General features: G+C 38.9%; 1 protein-coding gene across 3 annotated transcripts; it reads right to left on the reverse strand.

Moving 5' to 3' along the window:
• Positions 1–341: 341 nt before the first annotated feature.
• LOC139974317 (uncharacterized) lies at positions 342–22407 on the reverse strand. Of its 3 annotated transcripts, XM_071981344.1 has the most exons (6): positions 22265–22378; positions 17681–17799; positions 13052–13111; positions 11769–11892; positions 4693–11091; positions 342–1970 (listed from the first exon to the last, which is right to left on the reverse strand). In XM_071981344.1, exons 4-6 carry the CDS (start codon positions 11878–11880, stop codon positions 1915–1917), a joined length of 6567 nt encoding a protein of 2188 aa, XP_071837445.1. In that variant the 5' UTR covers positions 11881–11892; positions 13052–13111; positions 17681–17799; positions 22265–22378; the 3' UTR covers positions 342–1914. The 3 variants fall into 3 exon arrangements, with proteins under 3 accessions (XP_071837445.1, XP_071837444.1, XP_071837446.1); XM_071981343.1 differs by lacking the exon at positions 17681–17799 and having other exon boundaries at positions 22265–22361; XM_071981345.1 differs by lacking the exons at positions 13052–13111; positions 17681–17799 and having other exon boundaries at positions 22265–22407.
• Between the last annotated feature and the right edge of the window lie 1725 nt (positions 22408–24132).

Below are 24132 nucleotides of genomic sequence, written 5' to 3' on the forward strand. Positions count from 1 at the left end.
CATGAGCAATATTCATATATGTACACACATATCTACATGATGATAACTACAATAACCAAACATTGAATTTGAGTAATGGCCCAAAAAATAAACCAGACCTACAAGATAAAACACAAGATACTTATTTAGCAAAGAAGAAAACTATTATCTTTAGTCAGAAGTGCAGCCAAAACGGGACTGATAATACAGCTTTGAAAGGAAGCAGTTACAACTTGTAAGTAGTCTTAGCTATTTAAAAGTAGAAACCTTACTGCATGTCAATAGGTTAAAACCTGCTTTCCCCTTTCTCTGTCTTTCTGGTTCCAATAACAAGACATTAATTATTGTTTCATGGCTAAAGCAATTATTCTTTCAGGCTACAACCAGGTGATTAGAAAACTATTCAAACCAGACACCATTTCTGTCAAATACTGACATTCACATGGAGTAAGAACATGATAATTACAATTCCATGGGAATTACTTGATTCACATTCATACTTAAAGCATAATTTTTGTTTCAAACAGATCCACTTTGAAGCATCATTCAGCATTATAGTATTTCATAACACCTAGGTCACCTAATACTGATAACAAATTAGGACTCTGAGCATCTTCTCATAAATAAATAGTGCTTGTCAAGCTTTAAATAGCCCCTCTTGAGCAGAATTACAAATGCACATCCCATAGTACCCCATTGATGAACCTTGCAATTGTTGATAAATTGGACTATGTGAAAAACTTTAATTATATACAAAGTATAATGTAAAGACCAGTTCCTTGCATGACAAATGGAGCCCTCCAGCCACGCCCAAAATAAACAGAGGGTGCTGCCAAGTCTATGACTGCAGATCATAACAGGAACACCAGTTGATCACTACAATTTTAGATACAATTTTGTTTATATCTATTGCAAAAATGGTCTCCTGAAACATTTTTCAAAGTTTCAAGTCAAATAATTGATTTATGCACCTTTTGTTTTCTACAGAAGGTTTTGTTTGGCGAAAGTGCACAAGTGGAACCATAAACTAGTCGATACCATACAAAAGTGTGACTATGCAAATTCATCACACATGTTGAGAGCATTTGGTGCAATCCTAGTGCATTAATTCAGAGATCAATGAACAGTAAAGAGTATTCACATTAGGACAGATATGACAGTACACTCTGTTACACCACTGGACAGCCTCAATGTAGAGTCATGATGAAGTACTTGAACAGAAATATGCAAAGTCAAACAAAGCACTACCTAAGTATCCATTAATGGGATCTATGTTCTTTACAATCACTATTCTTTGTATTGTACATGGTGATTTGTTAATAAAACTTAAAAGAGAACAGTAGTTTCTTACAGAGAATAATAGTGTATTAAATTGGCTGAATATAAACAGAGGAATGAGAAACTGACGTCATAGGTAAACTTTGGACCATTCCAGTCATGAGACATTTAACATTTAACAACTTAGAAGAGAAAGTAGATAGAGAAGCTGAGATACGATGCTCTCACTTTGTTCTTAGCTATGACCCCTCAATGCCACTATACACTTATGCCACTTTCATAAAAGTTGGCAGTTTAACAGTATGACAACTATGCAGACTATGAACAAGAGTAAACAAAAGCAAAAAGATATTCATACAATTCATGATTGGCATCAAATTTAACTTGTGGTAACTAACTAGTTGGTCATTTTTACATTACCATGTCTGCTCCATTGGAATCATATTTCCTATGACAGTATATAAATGCCACACTAGCTCTTAAAGATGCAGTTTGTTAGACCCCTCCATGGTTAGACTTCCTTCATCATCACAGAATTCAATTACATGGTAAAGCCATGCCACCAATTGAAGATGCAGTCAGGGTCTTTATAAAAGTAATGAACTTGGTAAATCTTGTGAACTGTGGATGTCATAAGTGCTTCCTGTGCATGAGTTATCACTTCTGGTTGGGCTTCCGTCTTTTGTAGGTTGGAATGGGACCATAATACATGTCTAAGAGATATCAAGAAAAAAAATAATACTCTTAGAACATTGTACCAAAATATCTAAGTAAAATATGTAAACATTTTGAGCACTACCTAATTTTCAGTCATGAATAGCCACATGTTTCACTTGTTGAACCAAGCACTACTTTTGTAAAAACTGTGCTTAAATAAACTAATGCCTTTCACAGCCTGAATAGATGAATACAAAACATGCAAATTCAACATTAAAGCTCCGCAATTCAATATCATTGTACAGTTCTTGATTTAAGACAAAATTGAAAAGGCAAAAGAATTCTTGTGCATACCTTGCTATTTCAAAGTATTAAGATTGATATGTTAAACTTCTCATCACGGGAGTATGACTGAAAGAGTTCAATGCTTAGTAGTAATTTGTATAGTGCACATGGTATGAATTTCTATTTAACTATGCAGCATATGCAAGCGCGTATCCAGGGGGGGCGTGCCCCCGGGGTAAGGAAAAGAGAAGAGAAAAAAAGGAGAAGAAAAAAGAGGAAAGAGAGGAAGGAAGGGAAAGGAAAAAAGAAAAGAAGGGAGCACCTGTAGTACAAAAACGCCAAGACACAGAGAAAGAGGAGCAGTGACATTATTACAGCGCTGATCCCTATGCCAGTGGCCAGATCGAGGATTTCGGAAGGGGCGGGCACCTCATCCTACCCCTTTAAACTAGGAAAACTCCTTTTTTGATGTTTCCATTTTTCCTCTCTCACAAATGTATGCATGTATTTATATATACTTATATATATATATATATATATATAAATATATATATATAAATATATATATATATATATATATATATATATATATATATATATATATATATATGGGCTATCATAACATGTGTGTGTGGTTGCCTTAAACAATTGTGCTATGAAACCAGCTGTGGCTGGGAACATGACGTATTTCGGTATTAGACCAGAATCTATATGCAAACTGCACTAGAGATTTGTCCTTCCATGCATCACTGCCATCCAGAGATGAAATGTTATACACTCCGACATGAATGCTAATTGTAACCCCAAACCTAGTAATGTAACTCGTACAATAAATCTAAAAATAAATTCCGAATGCGATTGGAGAATTGAGCACATCCCCTGTGAATATGATGTAGTGGATCCAGTGGCGCATCATAGGCGGGCGGGGGAGGGGGCAGACTCACCCATCACTTTTTGAGATTGTTCCCATCTGCATGAAAACACACGCCCCACGCCCCACAACCCTATGCCCACCCCTCTTATCGCTTCCCGATGAGTAACAAACTTAATTAATGACCTTCACCCGTAGTACAAGGACCTTGGCAAAATCCGGCAACACACCACTTCACAAATAACAAGTGATCAGGTTGTGTTTTAGTGACGTCTAGAGGTTGTGCACTGACCTACATGGAGCGTGACCACTCCCGATTTTGTAATTTTCCAAGATCAGGCCTGAAAAATCCCAAGGACAATCTACTGTATGGATATCTAGCAATATCTAGGGATTAAAATCCCAAGATCTTCCTTAAACTGAAAGCAGATAGAGAATCAAAGCCTTCAGTGTGTAATAAACTTGAAACTGTGCGTCTTTGGAAATGAAAAGAATGTTGAGCATTGCACAATTAACAGATAACAGTTATTTATTTCAGTCTCATGTCAATTCGAATTTGTAAAGGATACAATTTGTAAAGCATATATCACATCATATCAGTGAGCATGAAAATGGCGTTCTAGGATGAACAGCCTCCAACTGGTCATAGGCGTAGGAGCCCAATTTGATTTTGGGGGGGGGGGGGCTGTAACGTCTTGCCCGAAAAATATAACCCAAATAATCCAACATCTGTATGTAAATATTATATAGGCAAGCATCAGTTATTACATGGTATGCCATCATGTACCATACGGTCCGTGAAAGTTGCGCATTATACGGCGAATGCTAATGTAAACAACGAAATGTCTTTCGTAGATCGAGAAAAAGCATGGAGGTCCAATTTATGTCAAAACTCTCTTTTACAGTAATTTGGCAAATTAGTAAAGGCAAGCTGAGTACTTTATTTTAATTACCAAGGAGATTTTTTTTAACTTTTGATTTCTTTTAGCTACGTCATTGCAATTTATTTTTCCTTCAGTCTGTGCCTGAAAAATTCTCAGCATATTGCCTGAATTTTCACAAAAATATTTAGTTGGGGGGGGGGGGAGGCGGGCTGCAGTCCCCAACTTCCTAAGCCGATGTGTGTAGTGTTCGGTTTCGGAAATATCTGGTATTTTTTCATTTCCTTCAACAAAGTTTTATAGTAGCTGTTATAAGAGGTTTTAATATTTGTACACCAATAAATTAACTGTTGCTTCATCATACTGCCCTCTACTCTTGCAACTTTGACCAGTCTGTCAGGGGTTGAAGGAGGTTTTTCTATATTGGGAAATACTTGGTTCTCAGGCAAAAGTGTACATCTGGTTAGTAATTTTCAAGCTCAAAAAGTGCCATTTCTGGTGATCTAGGGGGTTATCAAAACCAGAAATTTTCTTTTACGCTGTGCGCCAACCAATGGTGGCGCTCTGCTAAGATAGTAATTTACGCCCCCCGGGCTAGAACATCCTGGATACGCACCTGATATGAAGAAATTTGACATAACTTTCCGGACCATGCCTAATTCTTCCAACCATGAGGTTATGTTATTGCAAGAAAGAAAGAATTTTTTTCCGGAGAAACCTGTAACGAAAATGTCAGCTTACCTCTTCCGGAAGCTCTCATACTTCGCTTGCGAGTCACAGGCATCATGTCATCCTCTTGCACTTCTTCGCTATCTTCTGGTGCTTCTAACCCAGGTGACCTTCTGCCTCGAATTCGATTTTTTATTTGCATGGCAATACTATCTTCATGTGAAGTCCCTTCTCCATGCTCAATCTCAAATTCAGGGTCTAGAGCTTCATTGCCTAGGGACATAAATTCAACATCTGACTGAGTTGCATCTTCAATTTCATCTTCATCACTATGGCACTTCTGTGCCAGGGCTTCATCTGTCTTGCTTTTCTGCAGATGGTCCATGCTGCAATGCACCCCACTTTCACCTACTATAGAAGACAGTTTAGTGTCTGCAGTAATGCTTTCCTCACCAGTTGTTTTCTGATCTGTTGTACTGCTATCCTGTATAATCATGGACTCCACATTGATTTCATCACTTGTTACTTCAAATTTTGATGTTGCTTTCATCACTATTGCTTCTGCTTTCTCTTCTCCATCAGATGGCATGACGGTTTGAACAAAAGGTTCTGTTATGGTTGGTGACAATTGTACCATTGCTTTCTCAGGAGATGGAGACCTTTTGGAAGACAAATTTAGGCTTAGGTCATTCTTAGTTATTGAAGGCATTGTTTCCTTAGATGTAGCTGTGGAGGTAAGAATACCACCAACTACATCTGACTTTTGAGATGTTTCACATGTAGTAGGTACAGAAACATTTTCATCTGCTGTTCTGGGTGATTTAGTTAAAACTGGAACAATGCATGTATGTAAACCTAAAGTTTCTGAAGGAGAAAAGTTGTGGGGAGTGCCTTTTACTTCTACATCTTTCCATTTACCTTCATCTTCACTATGTGTAGCAGTTATTCCCACAAGTGATGAAACATCCACTTCATCATTACCACCTGGAGTGTTACTTTCAACAATAGCATCAACAGTGGACTGAGTAGTGGCTAGAGTTCCTGTACTAGTTGTTGCTGATGCCCCTTGAAGAACTACATTCTCAGCAACAAGTGGTGGAACATTTGATGCAACTTGCAAAGGTCTAGGCATATCATCTGAAAGCACTGATTTGTGCTTCTTATATGATTCTATCATCAATTGTGAATTGTCTGATAGAGAAAGCTGCTGAGAGACAGAGGGAACCACTGGAAAAGAAATCCCTACAGAAGTTGATTTGTTTATACTATCAGACTTCTCAACTGACTGTAACTCTGATTTAGCTGTTTCAATAGAGTTTATGGTAGAGACTGGAGCAGTTGATATATCTTGAGATAATGATGTGAGCCCTGGACCATGAGTAGCTGATACTTTAGGAGCAGTTGTGTTATCAACCTTCTCATCCTCAACAGTAGTATGGCTTGAGCTGATCACATTAGGTATGTGTGGTGCAAAACATGGTGTTCCACAACCAGATAATGTAGTACTAATGACAGTTTCTGTTGATCTTGAAGTATCAGAAATGGATGGAGGTACATGTATAGCAGGGTTTTCTTCAGATGAGCACTGTGTGGTTGTGAGTACTTGTGAGGTATTAAAGAAAGGTAACTTGTCTGCAATTCTGCTGTCTGAGGATATAGGTATGACCCTTGTTACTCTTGTGAGAGGTGCTGCTGACATATTACTTTCATGAATGGTACCAGAAAGGCAAGACATACTTGTTGAAAAGGCCTGATTTGTTTCAATTGCTGTATTTTCATTCACTGATACCACAGTCCTGGAAGTAGATGAATATTGATCATCTGATTTTCCAAGCTTCTTAACACCTACAGTACCAACATTTGATTCTTGATTACTTACACCAATGACAGATGTGTGTGTTGTTTGAACTTCAGTGCAGACAACTATGTTCTCTCCCTTGACAGTAGCTTCTTTTCCTTGAGCTTGGCAGGGAACATTTTCACTCAAGGTTGTATCACTATTTCCTGCTGATAATGATACAGGGACAGAATCAGAACTTAAATGTGCATCGCCCTCATTGACTTTCTGCTTTTCATCTGGTGTGATTAAGTCCAATGAATCTTCTTGTTTTTCAGCTGCAGATACATCACTTTGGTAATGACATCTGTCTGTCTCTTTCTCTTGTTTGGATAGATTGTAATACGTGGATTGAGCATTTTTTACATCGCTAGAAGTAGACATATGACATCCCTCAGATGGCATCCTCATAGTGGTGTTGTCCTCTTTTCTGTCAGTCTTTGTATTATTAGCTGGTTTCCATAAAGAAGGTGAAACATCACTTTGACTTCTAAAAGGAAAGTTGATGATTTGATGTTCATGATTTTGTTCAGCTTCAGAGATTTCAATTGGTTCAGAAGGGTATGGAGGAACTTCTATTTTAGGATCTGTGCATGGTGAATGGAGGCCAGAGAGATTCTCATTAGTTTCTGTTACTGATTCGTGCAAACTATCACAGTAACCATGAAGATCTGCCTTGGTTTCTATTCCACTATTGCCAGAAATAGTTGTTGCGGGCACTTGATGCAAAGGAGGAGAAGTCACATATCTAGGACTAGAAATTGGACTTTGAGATGGTCCTGGTGTGGTGACAGCAAAATCAGGTACCTTACCAGCTGAAAGAGCAAATGATGACAACAGCGCACTGGCACTTTTAAATGGTGACACTGGGCGCGCTGAGAGGGAAGAAATTCTCTGAGACTCAACAGAAGGGAACTGACCCTGTTGTTGAAACTGCTTGGGTCCATATGTAGGCAAAGTAGGTGACATTGGGCCTTTTTGTTCATTCACAGGAGTGGGGGTTTTTCTACTTGGAAACGATAATGGTCCTGGTTTAGCTGGGCCACGTATATTAAGACCCACTGGCGGATGGAATTCATGGACACCAGCAAATGGCACAGAACATGCTGTTGTTGCAGGCTGCACAGCTGCAAAACCAGGTTGATCCACTTTGTGTGACTTATTTCCAGAAGCTTTTGGGCTTTTAGATCGTGATTTGGATTCTTTTGATTTACCTGAAGATTTAGAATTGGTTCCTGTTGTTTTAATGGTATTTCCTGTTGCAGCACTGCCAGGAGAACTGCAGCCAGTGTGTTTCCCTTGAAATACATCACTCTGTTGCATACCATACTGGGGCTGATTCTCTACAGACTTAGGTCTACCTTTGGCTCTAGGAGATGATGGGGCTGACTTTGGCAATGGTGGGTAACCTGTCCCACTCTTCAAAAGGTCGAGAGAATGGGCTCTGGCCTGCTGCAAATTGAAACTCAGTTCCTCTGCTGTTGGGACTCTAGGTAACTCTAATGATCCACTGGGCTGGTCAACTTTACCATGTGCTTGAGCAGGTGTTTGAATTTGTTCTGAAGCAGGTCTTGGTGATGATTTACGCCTTTTACGTTCACTTTTTTCTTCAGAAGAAAGTCTTTTCACGCTACGAGAGCTTGCAGTTTGCCCATCTGCAGACGGGGATATCTCATTCAAAAGAGCCTTCAGATGTGGTTTATCTTCTTTAATGACTTTTTGACCTTCCTTTGACATAAACTGAGACGGCTCCTGTGTTTTGGGTTCAGTTTCATTTGGAACTGCAGCAAGCCTTGCCATAAACTGCAACCCTTCTGATGACAAGTTCTGAGTAGGAGGGGAGATATTTGGGAAAGGCCAGTCATATGGGTAATTTCCCAGTTTTGGAGTAATAGGTGCTTGCAAAGTGTGTTTACCATGATAATCAACATTGGGACCCCTTTGTTTATTGTCAAATTGGAAAGGGTCACCTGCTTTGGTATCAATAGCACTCATAGGCCATCCCTGAGGAACAGGCATTCTGGAAGTTGGACCACTTGAAGTAACAAATTGCTGGGATTTCTCAGAAAATGAAGGTGTAAAGGCAGGACTTGATGAAACAGGACGTGGTAGAGACAAAAAGGGATTTGGGGGCTGACTGGTTTGACCATGGTGTGCTGCTGGCTTGTCCTGAAAGCTTGCAGGTTTACTCTGTGTCACTGCTGATAGTGGCAATGTTTGCACATTGCTTACATCTATATTCTGGTTTGATACCTCATCGATTGTAATAGATGTTGCACGCTGTGATGTTTGCATTGATATATGAGGTGATGGCTTTCTTCCATCTGTTAATGAAGGAACTTGTGGAAAGAATGAATGAGAAACATTCGCAGATGATCTCTCAAGTCTCTGCTCTTTTCCAGTGAGCGAACTAAAATTCTTCATACTTTCACTCATCTGTTGATCACTGACTGCTAGGTTTTCTATTGCAAACATATGAGATGGTGATTTTCCATGTTGTCCTTGAGCAAGAAATCCATCCATAGATGCAGGCACTGGTGGCAATTTTCCATGATTTAAATTAGCTCTCGGAAGAGCAGAGTCAGGGGTGTGAGCTTCTACACCTGTAATAGATGGCTTTGAATCTTGTGCAATCTTAGCAGCAGCTACAAAGGTGTCTCTCTCTGCTTCCGTCATCCCTGCGAGAGCACTCTCTTCATCAAATGCTGACTTTACCAATTGATCTCTAGCATATAACTTTGGTGATTGTGTGGTGTGTCTTTTCCCAGCTGTTGAAACACTAGTAGGTACAGCGCTATCAGAGGGTATCATTGATGAGACCGTGGTCATTGTAGGTGGCAGTCCTGCCCAATTACTTTGGGTGTGTTGATTTTGCATTCTTTGTTCTGTACTTCCAATATGGGAAGTAGACTGTTGCATTATATGGTGTTGAGGACTGCTTTGTGGAAAATTCACCTGTGGCATCTGGAATCTGTTAAAATTAGTAGGAATACCACCAGGCACACCACGAGGAAATGGCACCTGAGGAAAAAAAGGTTGCTGAAAATGTTCACTTGACTTGGGCATTGAGTCAGGCCTTACTGACTCCCTTGACAACCCTTGCTGAGACAATGAAATCCTGGGAGTTCCTTGCAAGGAATGATGAAAAGATGGTGGCTGGTTTCTTGGTCCTTGGAACTGAGAGACAGCAATCATTAGATGGGGTAAACCTGTGCCAGGGTGGCGAGTTGGAGACGCACCAGTCATGGGTGGCACATTTGTAGCACTTGGCATTCTGTGTGAAGTGAGCCCTGGGCCAGTTCCTGTGCCTTTCATTTGGTCTCCTGAAGACAGGGGAAGCTGGTTTGATGGAAAATCACTCTGCAAAAGGTTCACTAAAAGGGGACTAGTCATTGAGACATCTGATCGTCCTGTCTGTAAAACTTGTGTTTGATTGAAAGGAAATCTTGTGTGTTGGGTTTGAGGCACAGAAGTGATATTAGGATTAGGAATAACTTCTTTTACAGCAGAGATCGGCACTTCATTAGGACTAATAGGAGTCATTGCGATGGGCAATGGCAAGCCAGGGGGCTTCTGAGGAAGGAGCCCTTCAGTTGCAGGAGGGGGTTTAGGATCTGGTGGCATCAACGGAGGAGGAAGTGGTATAGCAGGTATTTTTTCCTTCGGTCTTCGAGTGCGTTTCACTCGTTTCTTCTTAGGTTTTGATGCTGGAGGTGCTTCCTGCCTAGGAATAGGTATGGTTGAGGGAGAAGGAATAGGTCCAATTGATGGTATTGATCCTGGCAAATTTGTTGGCAGGTTTGATGGTCCAGAGAACATTTGCATTTGATTCAATGGTCCTATCCCTGAAGGTGGTCTTGTAGCCAAAAATCTTGAGGGCTTAGACCCACGGCTCCAAGGAAAGTTTCCTATAGGTGGAGTCTGTGGTGTAGGCAGGCTGGGCAAATTTTGCAAAACAGGAGTCTGATTAGGTGGCCTTTGGTTTCCTCCCATTGGCATAGCTATTGAGTATACACTAGGAAAGGAACTTGCCAAATTTCCAGCTGTCGTAGAAGTTTTGTTGACATTTCCTAAGTGAGGCGATGGGATGCCTGTAGGAATATTCCCAATTGATAAAGACTGACTTATGGGGAAAGGTGACTTCATTCCACTTGATGCAACTGATATTTGTGGATGAGAGAAACCAGGAGATGATATGGGTGCTTGAGAAGGAAGAAAAGATCCACCTGACATAGGTCGCAAGGGTGGCTTTGGTGACTGTTGATGCTGACTGTAGTTGATTGCAGGTAATGTAAGTGGTGTTTGAAAAGGCTGAGAAGTTGCTATTTGCTTCTGTTCCACAGGCTCAGTATCATGGTGTGAAAGTGGTTCTACAGTAGCATTAGTGGACTGTGATGCTGATGGTAGGATGTTAGGTGGTGGAGCCATTTCCTGTTGTAACAGTTCCCTTATTGCATTAAGGTCTAACTGCTCTCCATTAGCAATCTGCACTGACAGTATGCCCAAATTTATCAGTGCATTATCACCAGATCTGGCTAGTTCTTGAAGTCTAACAGCAGCCTCTCTTGGGAGGTTAAAGGTCACTCGTACACTGTTCCAAGGCTCAACTGATTTCAGACAGCACGTACCCTCATCTGTACAATGAAAATAAATGTAAGTGTGTCAATTGGACAAGGATTGGTTAAATATGATGTTTACAAACAAGCTTAAATTAAATGATATTAGACTTCTTACGCTCAACACATTTCCAATTATACATGTTTTCAAACAGAAGAAAAATGCTTCATGTACCATTACACGCAGTTAATTCATATTGAGATTGGTCGTTGACAAAAAACACTTTTACAACTTGCTGCAAGTTCACCAAGGTTTTGTACTGTTTTTAGCAAATCTAGATACTGTATTATAGTGTAAACTGTTTGCAACAATAGTCTTAATATTATTGTGTAGGCTAGTAAAGGTACTTATGAACTAAGGTTTGAATAGACCCTGAGTCAACCACCCAGAATGTTCAGTGTAGTGCATTTTATAGTCACCAATGACAAAGTTCTACTGTCCAATGGTGAGTGACAGAGTGCATTTCAGACCTGCTAACATGTTTGATAACCACTTTGAAGTATTATGAACACCATTAAATACTAGTTTTTGGCCAAAGAGGTATCATCAACAAGAAGTAAGGCTGGAATAATCAGTTGATGTCATTAACAAGTTCAATACTTAAGTACATTTGTTGTTATAAGACAATGACTTTATTTAGGTGTAGGGATGGTAATGTGACAATAAACCTTGTTGTCAATATACTGTACTGTACCTGCTCCAGAGGTTGAAGAAACCTTTTGCAGTAGCCCAGAGATTTTTTCTTGAATATCAGGATCATCAGCCTTCCCTTTGCATGTGATGATAACCTCAGTGAGTTTATCCATTTTTAGTTTCGTCTCCAAAAATAAAACAAGAAAGAAAAGATTGAAAGCATAGAAGAGGCAGTTTTGGTGTACATAGCAAGCACAAATGAGTATAACTAACATACATGTTTTGTTACAAAAAAGTAATCCCAAAAGAGGATACCCATGCACTGAAAAATCTTTGTTTTTGCATTGTGGCAACTTCATTCTTTTGTGAAATTTCTTGCTCACAAATTTGTTTTAGGTTTCATATTAATAGCACTAGACAAATTTGATACTTAACATTTCTTTGGATTAGCCTTTTCAATTTGTTTGGCATGCATGCCTTGAGCTATGTACTAGACTAAAGAGAACATCATCAGAGTTAGGATGCAGCAATGCCAGAGATGCCTGGATTATCCAATGCTTGCAACATTTTCGTCTGACATAATCTTTTAATCTTGCTGTGAGTAGAATTACATTTTCAAAAGTCATAAATGACAGGATTACTAGACTCTTCCATCAATTGCTGATATTAATTTTACCCTTACGTGGTGAACAGATCCTTATGTTTTTTGGAAGAGAGATGTGATAACCACATGTTCATTAGAACTAACTGGGGTCGAAGAGAGATGGTGTAAACCAAATATTTGTTGAGACCAACAGAAGAGAGATGTGGTAAACCAACTGTTTATTGGGACTAACAGTGGTTGAAGAGAGATGGGATAATCACATGGTTGTTGGGACTAACAGGGGTTCATCTGGGAAGAAACGTGTCCTAAAATTTTGAATTATTAATTTGTGTCGGAAATGTTGCAAAGTGTCACAAAATTTCCCAATATTTGTGCCATGCAAACCTCAACTGGGCAGGGCAATCACTTTTTCTTTTAAGTACTGTACTGTATTTGCTGCATAGAGAGTTCAAAGGTTTTTTTTTACTGCATGATCAAATTAAACAATAATACTTATAATAATAAACTAATTGTGCAACCTTTTTATAGCCCAACACACAATTAAGTCTTGTTGCATAGAGAAAAGAGTACAGAGTAACAGAAATAACCAGAAAGCCAGCAGGCTTAGGCGTTCTTTGCCTTAGTTTATATATATAGATTCACCTAATTGATAGAGCAACTGAGGAAAATGTGTCCTAAAGTCAAGTACATGAAAACATCTGAAAAGAGTTCCAGATAACAATGCAAAGGATCTGTCCTACCTTTCTGGAAGTCGATGACAGATAACAGTCATTAGTGGAAGTGGAAAACTTTCTCAGCCACTTAAAAGAACAAAGGTTTAATCATGTGTCAGTAAATGACATAGAACAGCCATTCATAAAAGGTTTGAGTTTGAGATCTTACTAGGTTTACAGTCTTTGACCTTTGTTGACCTTCAACCTTCACAGAAAACATTTATGGTGCATCCACAAACTAAATACTTCATCCATCTTACAATTTTTGAGTTCTGTTGAATGCAAAAGACCATTGTCCTCAGAAAACAAAAGGGTTCTGCTACTTAAAAGGTGCATTCATGTACTACAGTACTGTATATGGAGTTCATCCAACCTCCACATTGTGAGACAACATGTTTGCAAGGTTTTATGAGATTCTTCTACTCAATATGGTGCATCAACATACCAGATATAAAGTTCATCCACTTTAAGGACCTTGAGAGATGACTTTTGCAAGGTTTTCAGACTTTGACTTCTTGACCTCTTATCTTTGAAGTCAGCAGGAAACAAAAGGGTTCTTCTACTCTATAAGGTGCATCCACATAACATTTCTGAATTTTGCCCACCATAACATTTTTGAGTTAACATGTTTACATGCCAAATCATCACACATGCCATCACCATTGCATACCTATAGATTCTCTTTGCTTGTGGCAAGGAATAAAAATGGCATACATGTATGAACTAATGAAAATGTCACCAGGATGGCTAGATGGTACACATATAAGGGCAGGTCCAAGCTATTTGCACTGTGACGTACGGGACATTTCAGAGAATTAAATATGTTTAAAAATTATAAAAAATCTATTTTCCAAAAACTTTTTCAGGTTTTCATATTTGTTATTGCTGCTACTGTAGGTTGCAGGCTTAAGTTGATTTTCACTAAAATAGCTTGTAAACACAGTAACTGAGCAACAACAAATACAAGTCATACTTGGTACATAGATGCACCTTAGTGAGCAGAAAAGCCATATTGATTTTGATGCTCATCTCAAGAATATTAATGAGGTCACAGGGTCAAATGTAAACATTTTCAGAATTGAATCATACTTTGTTTGAAGGTGTTGGTAGATAACGGGTACATCATAATGTATGTTCAATTTTGATATTATGCACATTTATTAGGGAGCAGGGTTTGAGTTTTTTTCTTCTAAAAATAGCTTGTTAACATGGTAAGTTAACATATTTAGTAGGTACTGTAGGTCCACAGTCAGTGAAAAAACCTTCCTGATCAATTTAATCAACAGTGATGAAAGCTTGGGATTATGATCTCAATTGGCAAGGATTCACAATAAGCTTACTGGCTTTTGGTTTAAATATCAACAATACATACTTGTCCCTTGCAATTGATGTGTTGTACAGTAAGCTGCTGTCAGTACCTGAACTAACTAGGCTAATATAATAACACAGTTTAGTAATCTGAGGAGGTGTTGTACAAGAAAAGTATGTATTTCCATCATGACCCTGGAACCGATGCCTTGCAAATGAGGCAGTGAAGTAAACCAAAATATTTGTTTGGTTACCAATGACAGATTTACCAATTTAAAACTCATGTTAAAGTAACTGGAACTTGGTGAGAAACATGCCAAACTTTTTATTCACCTATAGAAGTACTCAAACTTAAATCAGAATCAGTGATGTTTCATGACACAAAAAAATAAGAAATTAATAAAAATGTACACACAGACAAACACAAAATCGCTTGTAACTCAAACATGGACAAAGATATTCTACTTTCGGCAGTCTATTGGTCTATATCACAACATTGTTGGGGACTTGCTATGCTGGATAGAATATTTTCTTTGGCCTCTTAAGTTTGTATGAAAATGGCTACTGTACAGTAATAAATATGCATAATACCAACTTGAATATATATTACCATGTACCCACTATCAGTGATGTTATTAAAGAAAAAAAGTTTGCGTCTCAAGGACGCAAGCCCCCCAAAAAGTGTGCGTCCCATAAAAAAAAGCTTGCGTCCCGATCAAACACCCATTGCATTTATTGTATGACCTCCTTTACAATTGTAGTTGCAAGATGTGATTGTATCACTGCCTGTACTTAGTGAATATTATACACAATATATAGGGCAGATGGCTCAGTGCCTTAGCTTGGCCGTTTGACAGGGCGGCTCGGCTCAGCCCGCCCCTCTTTTCGCCCACCCTGCCGTTTCAACCAATTTTCACCCCCAGCCCCCTTCTTTCATGTGCCCTTGTACTTCCCTACTCGCCAACTCCATAGTAGCTCTGCATTTTGACCTTGCAGCGATTCCAACAACCAACTCTTCAAAAATCCCAGTACCTACAGTGTGAATATCTCTCGCTAAATTCCACACAGTTCACTGTACTACTGCATGTACAGTACATCTAGGCAGGCCTGTTGAGCTTCATTTTCAACAAGCTTGCACAAATACTCAAAAATTACAGTAGGCCTATGTGAATAGCTTTCACGCAATGTCGATTAAAAAAAAACCAAACTTCAATGTTCTAAAGTACAGTAGTTTACACACTAATGTTGCACCAAAATAAAATTTACTAAAGCACATGGTCAATTGGACCGCAAAAAAATTTGCAACAGTTACTACTGATGGTAAGAATGCACACTTAACATAAGCAACTCTTAATGCAGAGAGCAGAAACATACTGTGAGATGAAATATCCTGTTCAGGGTCAGAGATGTCAGCTTCCCACAAAATTCATAGATTGTCTCAACTCATTGACATTTTCTGATCAAAACAATGATTCAAATATTACGTGATAGTTTCAGAAACAATTCAATTGCATTTTCATACCCACCAGTGATTGTTGTCAAAAGGTACACGTATATACTGTATACAACAAGACCTACCGTTATGATATTTGAGTAATTGTCATTGAGCACTACAGATACTGTACAAGAATGTTTCCAGACAATGAATAGGGAATATTAGCCAATCAAATCACAGGAGTTTTGGAAAGCATTGTCTATTTTTAGCATGAAAATCTCCGTAATGGAGTGTTGTTAACCCTTGTGGAAGTTGTGGTTGATTGTTATGATATATTTATTTTCAAACAAATTCAATGATCTGTAGGAGTGGGAGAACTTTTTGGTTTTTCTAAGAAAAATTTGTGGTTTTTTGAAAAGAAATAATGAAAGATGTTCATTCAAATATGTTTTGTTTTTAATGTTTTCCATTGACCTAGTTGTAAGTGTTTACTTGGGGTTTGTTGGTCAAAAAAAATTGAGTTTGCGTCCGCCAGACGCAAGCAATTTGAAGATTTTGCGTCCCTGGCCAAAACATTGTGTCCCGGACGCAGAATCCTGCTTTCCTAACAATGCTGACCATCTACCAACACATTAATACCAAGTATAAATAAAATCTGACTTTTGGTTGCACAGTTATTAGCATTTGGAGATTTTTACGTTTCACCCCGAGATCTCATTATGACTTATGAGATGAGCACCAAAATGATAGGTTTCATCTACTCACCATCGCGCATATATGCACTAAGTATGACTTCAATCCAACTTGTCGTAGTTCGAAAATCGAAAATCAACTTAAGCCAAGCCCCCTAATACATACTGTATGCAATAAAAACTTGAACATATATCACCATGTACCCGCTATCTACCAACATATTAACACCAAATATATATAAATTCTAACTTTTGGTTGCGGAGTTATTAGCATTTGAAGATGTTTACATTTGACCCCGTGACCTCCTTAATATTCATGAGATGAGTACCAAAGTTTGTAGGGTTCTTCTTAGCACTATGGGGCATCTATGTACCAAGTATGATTTCAATCCAACTAGCGAATGTTGAGTTATCGTATTTACGAGCCAAGGGTGTCACATACACACACACACACTCGCACACACGCAATCACCATCACATAGATTCCTTGATCCTTTGGGCAAGGAATCAAAAATGCCTCTGGAACTAAAATGGGTTATCATAAAAATACTGTTAAGCATTAATCTCATTAATATTACCTAGTTCAACTTCAACTCATGGACTACCCATTGCTGTATAGGTTACTTGTGTTTGACAACAAAAAATCAACTCAACCATCACGTTGGATGGGTTGTGCTGCAAATGTTCAGTTATAACTTATGAGGGTCCACCAGACTATAATAACCAGAATGCAAAAATGCATTGTGATTTTGATTATGTTACATGGACAGTTTCTTCTTGAATCTGACGTAATGTACAGTGATATGTACAACATACTTGATTTTAGTAATAAAGTGAAAAGCAGTGTGATGTGACAAACGATAAATTAACAGACACATGCTGTCCTAAAATGACCTTTGACCTCAACAACAGGCTTCTCAAAATTACATTTGATACATCAACATACTAACTTTGACATCTCTCCTTGTTGAAACTATGAGATCTGCCAATGCTTTCCTTCTTGAGATATCGTGTGTACAAGGTTTTCACAATTTGACACCTGGTGATCCAAAATGATCTGTCATTTACACTTTAACCTTCTTTCAAGTTCGCCAAGGTACAGTACAGTGCTTTTATCATACTGTGAATTGTCTGCAACAACCCTCTTGCTAAAATTTGGCTAGTCCACAAGTAACTCGAGCGTAGTGCATTCCCAATGTGCCAAAACTACATTCTACTCACCAGTATTGTTACTAGGATCTAAATAGTTGAGTCTGCGGGACACATCTTAAAATGATTGCGCATGCTCAGAAAAACTTGGAAGCCTGCAGCCATCCATCAAAACAAGCACTTTAAAATACCTGCACAAGAAAACACAATACTTAGGTATTATGGCTTGTGCGCAACGGAAGCCTATAGTGATAGGTCTACACAACTTTTCCTTTTCCTCAACCACTTTAGGTAAGTTGGCACAACCCCTGCCAGATCCGACCCCTTTCCCATTACAGTACTATGTAAATAACATTTTAAGAAATGTTGATTTAGCAACTTATGCTTCAATGGCTACTTTTGAAGATGTATGAACATTGAACAAAAAAATACAAAAAGAGATTCGGAACAATTAGCGTTGTGCGGGATCCCGGTAGCCAAGTGAATCCAGGTATCCCGATCCCGGTATTGACTAGTTCCGATCACAGTGCAATGTGTAACTACTACCGGTATTGGGAAAACAACCGGTTATTACATTCGTTTCGGTATCATTCCCGGGAATCCCAGACATAATAAAAATATCTACGTGTTACTGTTTGAAATAATGAAAAGAATACACGTTTATTTCTGGTTTCTGTGTTATTAGTTTGAATAATATCTGATCAATTTACGTACTGGCTTAGACCTATATATTATATAACAAATCAACTTTTCACGTAGTAATTTGGACTAAATATCGAACGTTACTTGGGCTGTTACAGGACCTCAAAGTTATTTTATTCTTCCTTCAAACGATGATTGTGAAGGTTCCCATGTACAAAATCTCACCCTTATGCATTTCACCTCATTTTGTTATATAATAAATATATATAATGATTTAATAAATTTTGAGCCAAAACCGCAGGGAGTATATCCAGTTTAAATCCATTATCGCACGGGACTGTATATTATTATAGCCTAGGGCACGGTACTGGTACACACTGCAGTTTGGTACTTGAGATTTGATGCTGTAATGAAATGGATTCGTTTAATATTCCACGATGTCATTTATAGTTATCTTTTGCTACTTTTTTCATTTTTAAGAACTTTTGTACGAAAGATTGATATTGTATGTATGGAAAGTATATTTTCTGGAGTAAACAACAGCCGGTTATTGATAAAAATAAATCTGTACTATTCTTGGGTCACACTAATTAGCGTCAACAGGCCGATTTCACGACAACTCACGACAACTTAAGACAACAAGTTTAAAATACCATCAAATACAATTGATGTTATCAGAGTATATCTGGAAACACGTTTAACACTGACTGGAACCAGCGTGCATACATATTTTTCACGGGAAAAAATGTTTTTGTCGTAAAGATCGCCAACTTTTTCCTAACGTTGAATTAGACGACGTGATGCTATTGCGCTTGCGCAATGCCATTGGACCGAACCATTACACTACAGGAAGGTGCAATTTTTCATTTGAGAATGGTGCCCACACACAAAATAAAATACACGGAGAGAATAATAAAACCAGGCAAAATGATGGTAAGCAAGACTCTGTAAAGTTGATAATAACATATGTAAATTACAATGGAAAACAAGACGAAATATTCATTATTTTAAAAACATTCAATGATTTGACGGAGAGAAAAATAAAACCAGGCAAAATGATAGTAAGCAAGACTCGGTAAAGTTGATAATCACATATGTTAATTACAATGAAAAAACAATAAGAAATATTCATTATTTTTAAAACATTAAATAATTTGATTTGGAGTTCATTCACCATACTTTGGTGCTTTATTACTATGTCAACCCACCTTACCGACACTGTACACAAGGCAGTTCCCAAAACTAGCACAAACCAACCCATATTATAATGGTTCGGTCCGATGGCATTGCGCAAGCGCAATAGCATCACGTCGTCCAATTCAACGTTAGGAAAAAGTTGGCGATTTTTACGACAAAAACATTTTTTTCTGTGAAAAATATGTATGCACGCTGGTTCCAGTCAGTTTTAAATGTGTTTCCAGATATACTCTGATAACATCAATTGTATTTGATGGTATTTTAAACTTGTTGTCTTGAGTTGTCTTGAGTTGTCGTGAAATCGGCCTGTTGACGCTAATTAGTGTGACCGCTATTCTTACGTATGTAGTTTATTATCCCGTATTTACGTAGCCCCTATGTTACATTCTTATAGTCTGAAGTTCCAAACACGTGGTGACTTGTTGATAGTTAAAAAAACCTTGGGAACTTTTTAACTCAAGAAGGGGTTGCCCTATTCCAATATCATGGAATAGTGGGGAACTCACAATTTCTGTTTGTGTACGGATTACAAGTTTATTCCACGTGCAAATGTGTTAATCCAATATCGTATGTCGAGTATGAATCAGGGTTGGCATTTTCCCGGGAAAAACCTGTTTTTCCCACTAAGCGGTAAAAACCAGGTAAAAACCGGGAAAAACTGGTAAATACCGGTAAAAACCGCCTCCGTCTCGAAAACTAGTATTAATTGTCCGTAAAATGCAGGGTCATCAGTAGGCACGATATTGTTTCATGACAGGCATATTTTATTGACTATGGGAGTTTCTTAGCTTCATTTTGAGCTATTTTATCACGTTCTTATTCTACTTTTTGTGGAAAAAAGAGTATTTTTCGTATTGCACATGTATAGTTATTCTGTCACGATCTCTTTAGCAGTATGCATTGCCTATTGCCCAAACCATTATAGGTCTACACTGGGACATTCACCCCTCCTAAATTCTTCAGGCCTATTATGTGGCATGAACAGCGGAGGATAGAACGAAGTGGCGAACCATGGCATCCAAAGCCTCAAAGGGACAAGGAACCATATAATAATATAATATTATGTGCTCAGACAGTTCATTCCATTAATACAGTAGGCAACAGTCTACTGAGGTGAACTTCAATCCAGGGGGCTCAATAGAAACTGCTTTGAAACTTTGTAAGGCACATGGGCCCAATTAAAGTATTAAACGCACAATGGCCCTATGGAGCCATTCACACAACCAAACTGTTTACCTTGATGCAAACATGGTCCAATTATTATACAAATTCATGCATGAGTGATTAAACACTTTGAGGTGGACAGGTGAGGTGATACTGGGCACTTCCTGTGTATAGGCTAACTGAAGAGGTAGGAGTATCAACAACACAAGTAACTGTTCCAATTGTTACTTATTCTCAAATTAGTTGATGTCACAACAGTCACTTAGTACAGTGCCTATTAGCAATATAAGCATAGTACAGTGCCTAGTGCGAAGTGTGAACAGAGTACAATTTATCGCAGACATGAAGTGATCGTTCTTGGATGTGAATCATCATTTGGATCTGAGCGGACTAATGTGGCATGTATAATATGACGAACCATAGCCCTATAGGAGGCACCAACAGTTTGATACAAGTCCATTCTCTAGATAATGCAATTATGCATCTCGATAGGAAAATAAAGTTGGTTGATTTGAGCATCCAATATATTATTTATTTGAATTATTTATAATACTGTAGTCTAATCGGTAAACTCACAAGTTATAGATCATAGCTGTTCTTTGGATGTAACCCAACCCCCTACCATAAGATGCCATTTTCTTGTAGATTCTATGCTCCTCCACAAGTTCCACATGAGTTTTTAGGAATTCTATATAATTTGAGGTTTTTCCCGGTTTTTCCCAGTTTTTCCCACTTATAGGTGGGAAAAACCTCCCGGTAAAAACCGGTAAAAAACTTGTTTTTACCGAGGCGGTAAAAACCGCCCGGTAAAAACCGGCCAACCCTGGTATGAATGAAGGATGGTGTAGGTTTTTTTTTTTTTTTAAGTTTTGTGCTTTTCTCTTTGAAGTGTATGTTCAAAAACAAAGGCCCTAATATAGCATGTTATTTTTATTTGTTATTTTTTTTATAACCGTGTGTGTAAGAGTATGTACATAGCCTAGGCTAGATGCATATTGAATGTATGACATTGACAGTCTTGTAACTAAGTGCTTTGAACCATAGATGAAAGTTGAGGAAAGTCCCAGTTGTAGTTACGATACTAGGATTCATGTTGCAACACTATCGATTGTGTGAAATCTAACTGACCAATGCTAGGAACAATTTAACTTTCCTAACATCATGCATCTGTTATAGTAGCTTATGGTTATATTCCAGTAAGTGGGTGAACTAAGTCGTCAAAGTTCCTCAGAATACATAATTTATGCTTCTTTCCATCACTGTACAAAGCTTCAAGTCATTTTCATTGAAGCTAATACTAGATATATAATTTCCTACCTTAGTCTATGCACATAACGGAAGTAATCAAACTTGGTTAGAATGTAGGGACGCAATCATTTCACCTTGCTTCATTTCGCAGAACAGCTCTCAACATCCGCACTATAGACGAAACTAGGCTGGATAGGCGTCACAAAAAGGCTCATATTTTTGTACAATACGTTAGGCTAGCTGTATGGTTAAGCTCATGCTAATTATACGCATATAACACCCTCGGTCGTTATTTGATCTTTTTTATATAGGTTAACCATTCTTGAAATAACATAAGTTAAAATGGACCGAATAATTGATAAAAATGATGTACTGGTTACCTAAGAATATGTTCTTTGAACAAACCTTTAAATTGTTTTTTTCCCGGTAATGTTCTGAAACGGTGACTCCTGTTGGCTTTGTCAATTTACCTGTTTGAACGTAGCAGCCACTAAGAGCAGCCACTAACAGCAGCCAATAGTGTATACATCAAAGTTACACGCCGTTGGCCACTGATGTTTGTACACTGTGACGAGCGCTGGGTACGCTGTGGCGGAAAAGTGGATCCCTAGCAGCCACTAAGGGCAGCCAAAATTAGCGGACAATAACAAGACTGTTACTTTTTCGTACCTGTTTTAAAGCGATACTAATTAACGCTATGCAAACTGTAAAAAGCCAATAATTGCACCATTTGAGAGATAAGATGTTCATCTTTCATTTGATTTAATTTTGGAATTTAATGGTGGACAGTGGCGTCGCCAAGGGGGGGCCAGGGGGGCACGTGCCCCCCTGGAAAACCTAGTGCCCCCCGAGTGCCCCCCCCCATCTGAGATTTGGGTTGGTAAAAAAATATATATATATTTTGTTATATTCAACTCCCATATCATCTGAGTTGGTTTTTCATAAGGACAAAGAAGCACAGTAATTCGTATTTTCTTCAAATGAGCTGCGAAAAAATGAAAAAGTTTATCCTTGACCGTCGGGTATCGAAGTCGTAACCCGTGCCATCACAACAGGTGTCGATATTTACATTGAATGTGTCAGTGCTCACGCCATGATACCAGCGGCTATACACGTCCGCGAGAAGGGAGGGTACTGCAGTATGTTCCCTTGGTCTGAGGTTGACAGGTTAGGAGCTGACGAAATGTGAGAATGTGAGGGTCCGCAGGCACCATACTTGCCTATATTTGTGGACCCATATATTAACCCTGTTGTGTAGGGGGTGCAGAGGTCATTTGAGGTCAGATGCTTGTAGGAACAAATGGCGAATGTTCACACCCGCATACTGAGCCATACTCGATGTGTGATCAAACTTTGGATTGCATGGTGAGATTCCTGATAGGAGCCAATAACGATGCTGGAATCTGTTACATCTTAATAGATAATGGGAGAAAACGAGAAGGACAAGAAGGACAAGACAATGAAAAAGTTGAGGGGACAAATGCATGATAAGCCCCCCCCCCCCGAATATTTACCAAGGCTCCGAAACGTGCATCTGCCCATTTTTCAATGCATACTTGTCGATCTGTCCGATGCACACGTAAACTATATAGGTGTAATAATGTTAGTAAATGCTGGGGGACCCTCGGCCCGTCCCCTGGCTATAGACCACATTGTCACCCCAACCGCGTCTTCACGCCCCGTGAAAAGTGGAAGCAGTGAGTGTGAGTACCGGTAAGCGCAACACAACTTCGTCTTAGGCCAATGACTTGCTTTATTTCAGCCAGTTCTCCAACATCCCCTTACTACACTCAAAAACGTCTTTGCAAGTACACTACGAGTAATAGCTACTCTCTTAAAACACCATCGAATATACAAATTACTATGTTTTTACAGACTTTTACGTGCAATCTGAGAAATTGCAGGCTTGAGACCCATATTTTAGGGCTAGGTATTCGCAGCATAAAACACTCGGGAAGTGCCGTTTCCGGCCATCTGGGGGTTGGAAAAACCCAAAATTTTCTTGTACGCTCCGCGCCAACCGATGGTGGCGCTCCGCTTAGATAGTCTCTACACATTAGCCCCCCAATAATTTTCCCGTTCCGCCGCGCCTGGAGGGGCACCCCCTCCCCTTAGACCCCTCCCCCAGGACGGCGATCCGTATCCACCTAAGTGCCCCCCACCAAATGCTGGTGCCCCCCTGTGCCCCCCCCCCCAGACTGAAAAGTCTGGTGACGCCACTGATGGTGACGACGATTTCTGCATCCATATTGAACTGAAACTTGTGATCCTAC

The sequence above is a fragment of the Apostichopus japonicus genome, chromosome 9 (assembly GCF_037975245.1).
Source record: "Apostichopus japonicus isolate 1M-3 chromosome 9, ASM3797524v1, whole genome shotgun sequence".
NCBI lineage: Eukaryota > Metazoa > Echinodermata > Holothuroidea > Aspidochirotida > Stichopodidae > Apostichopus > Apostichopus japonicus.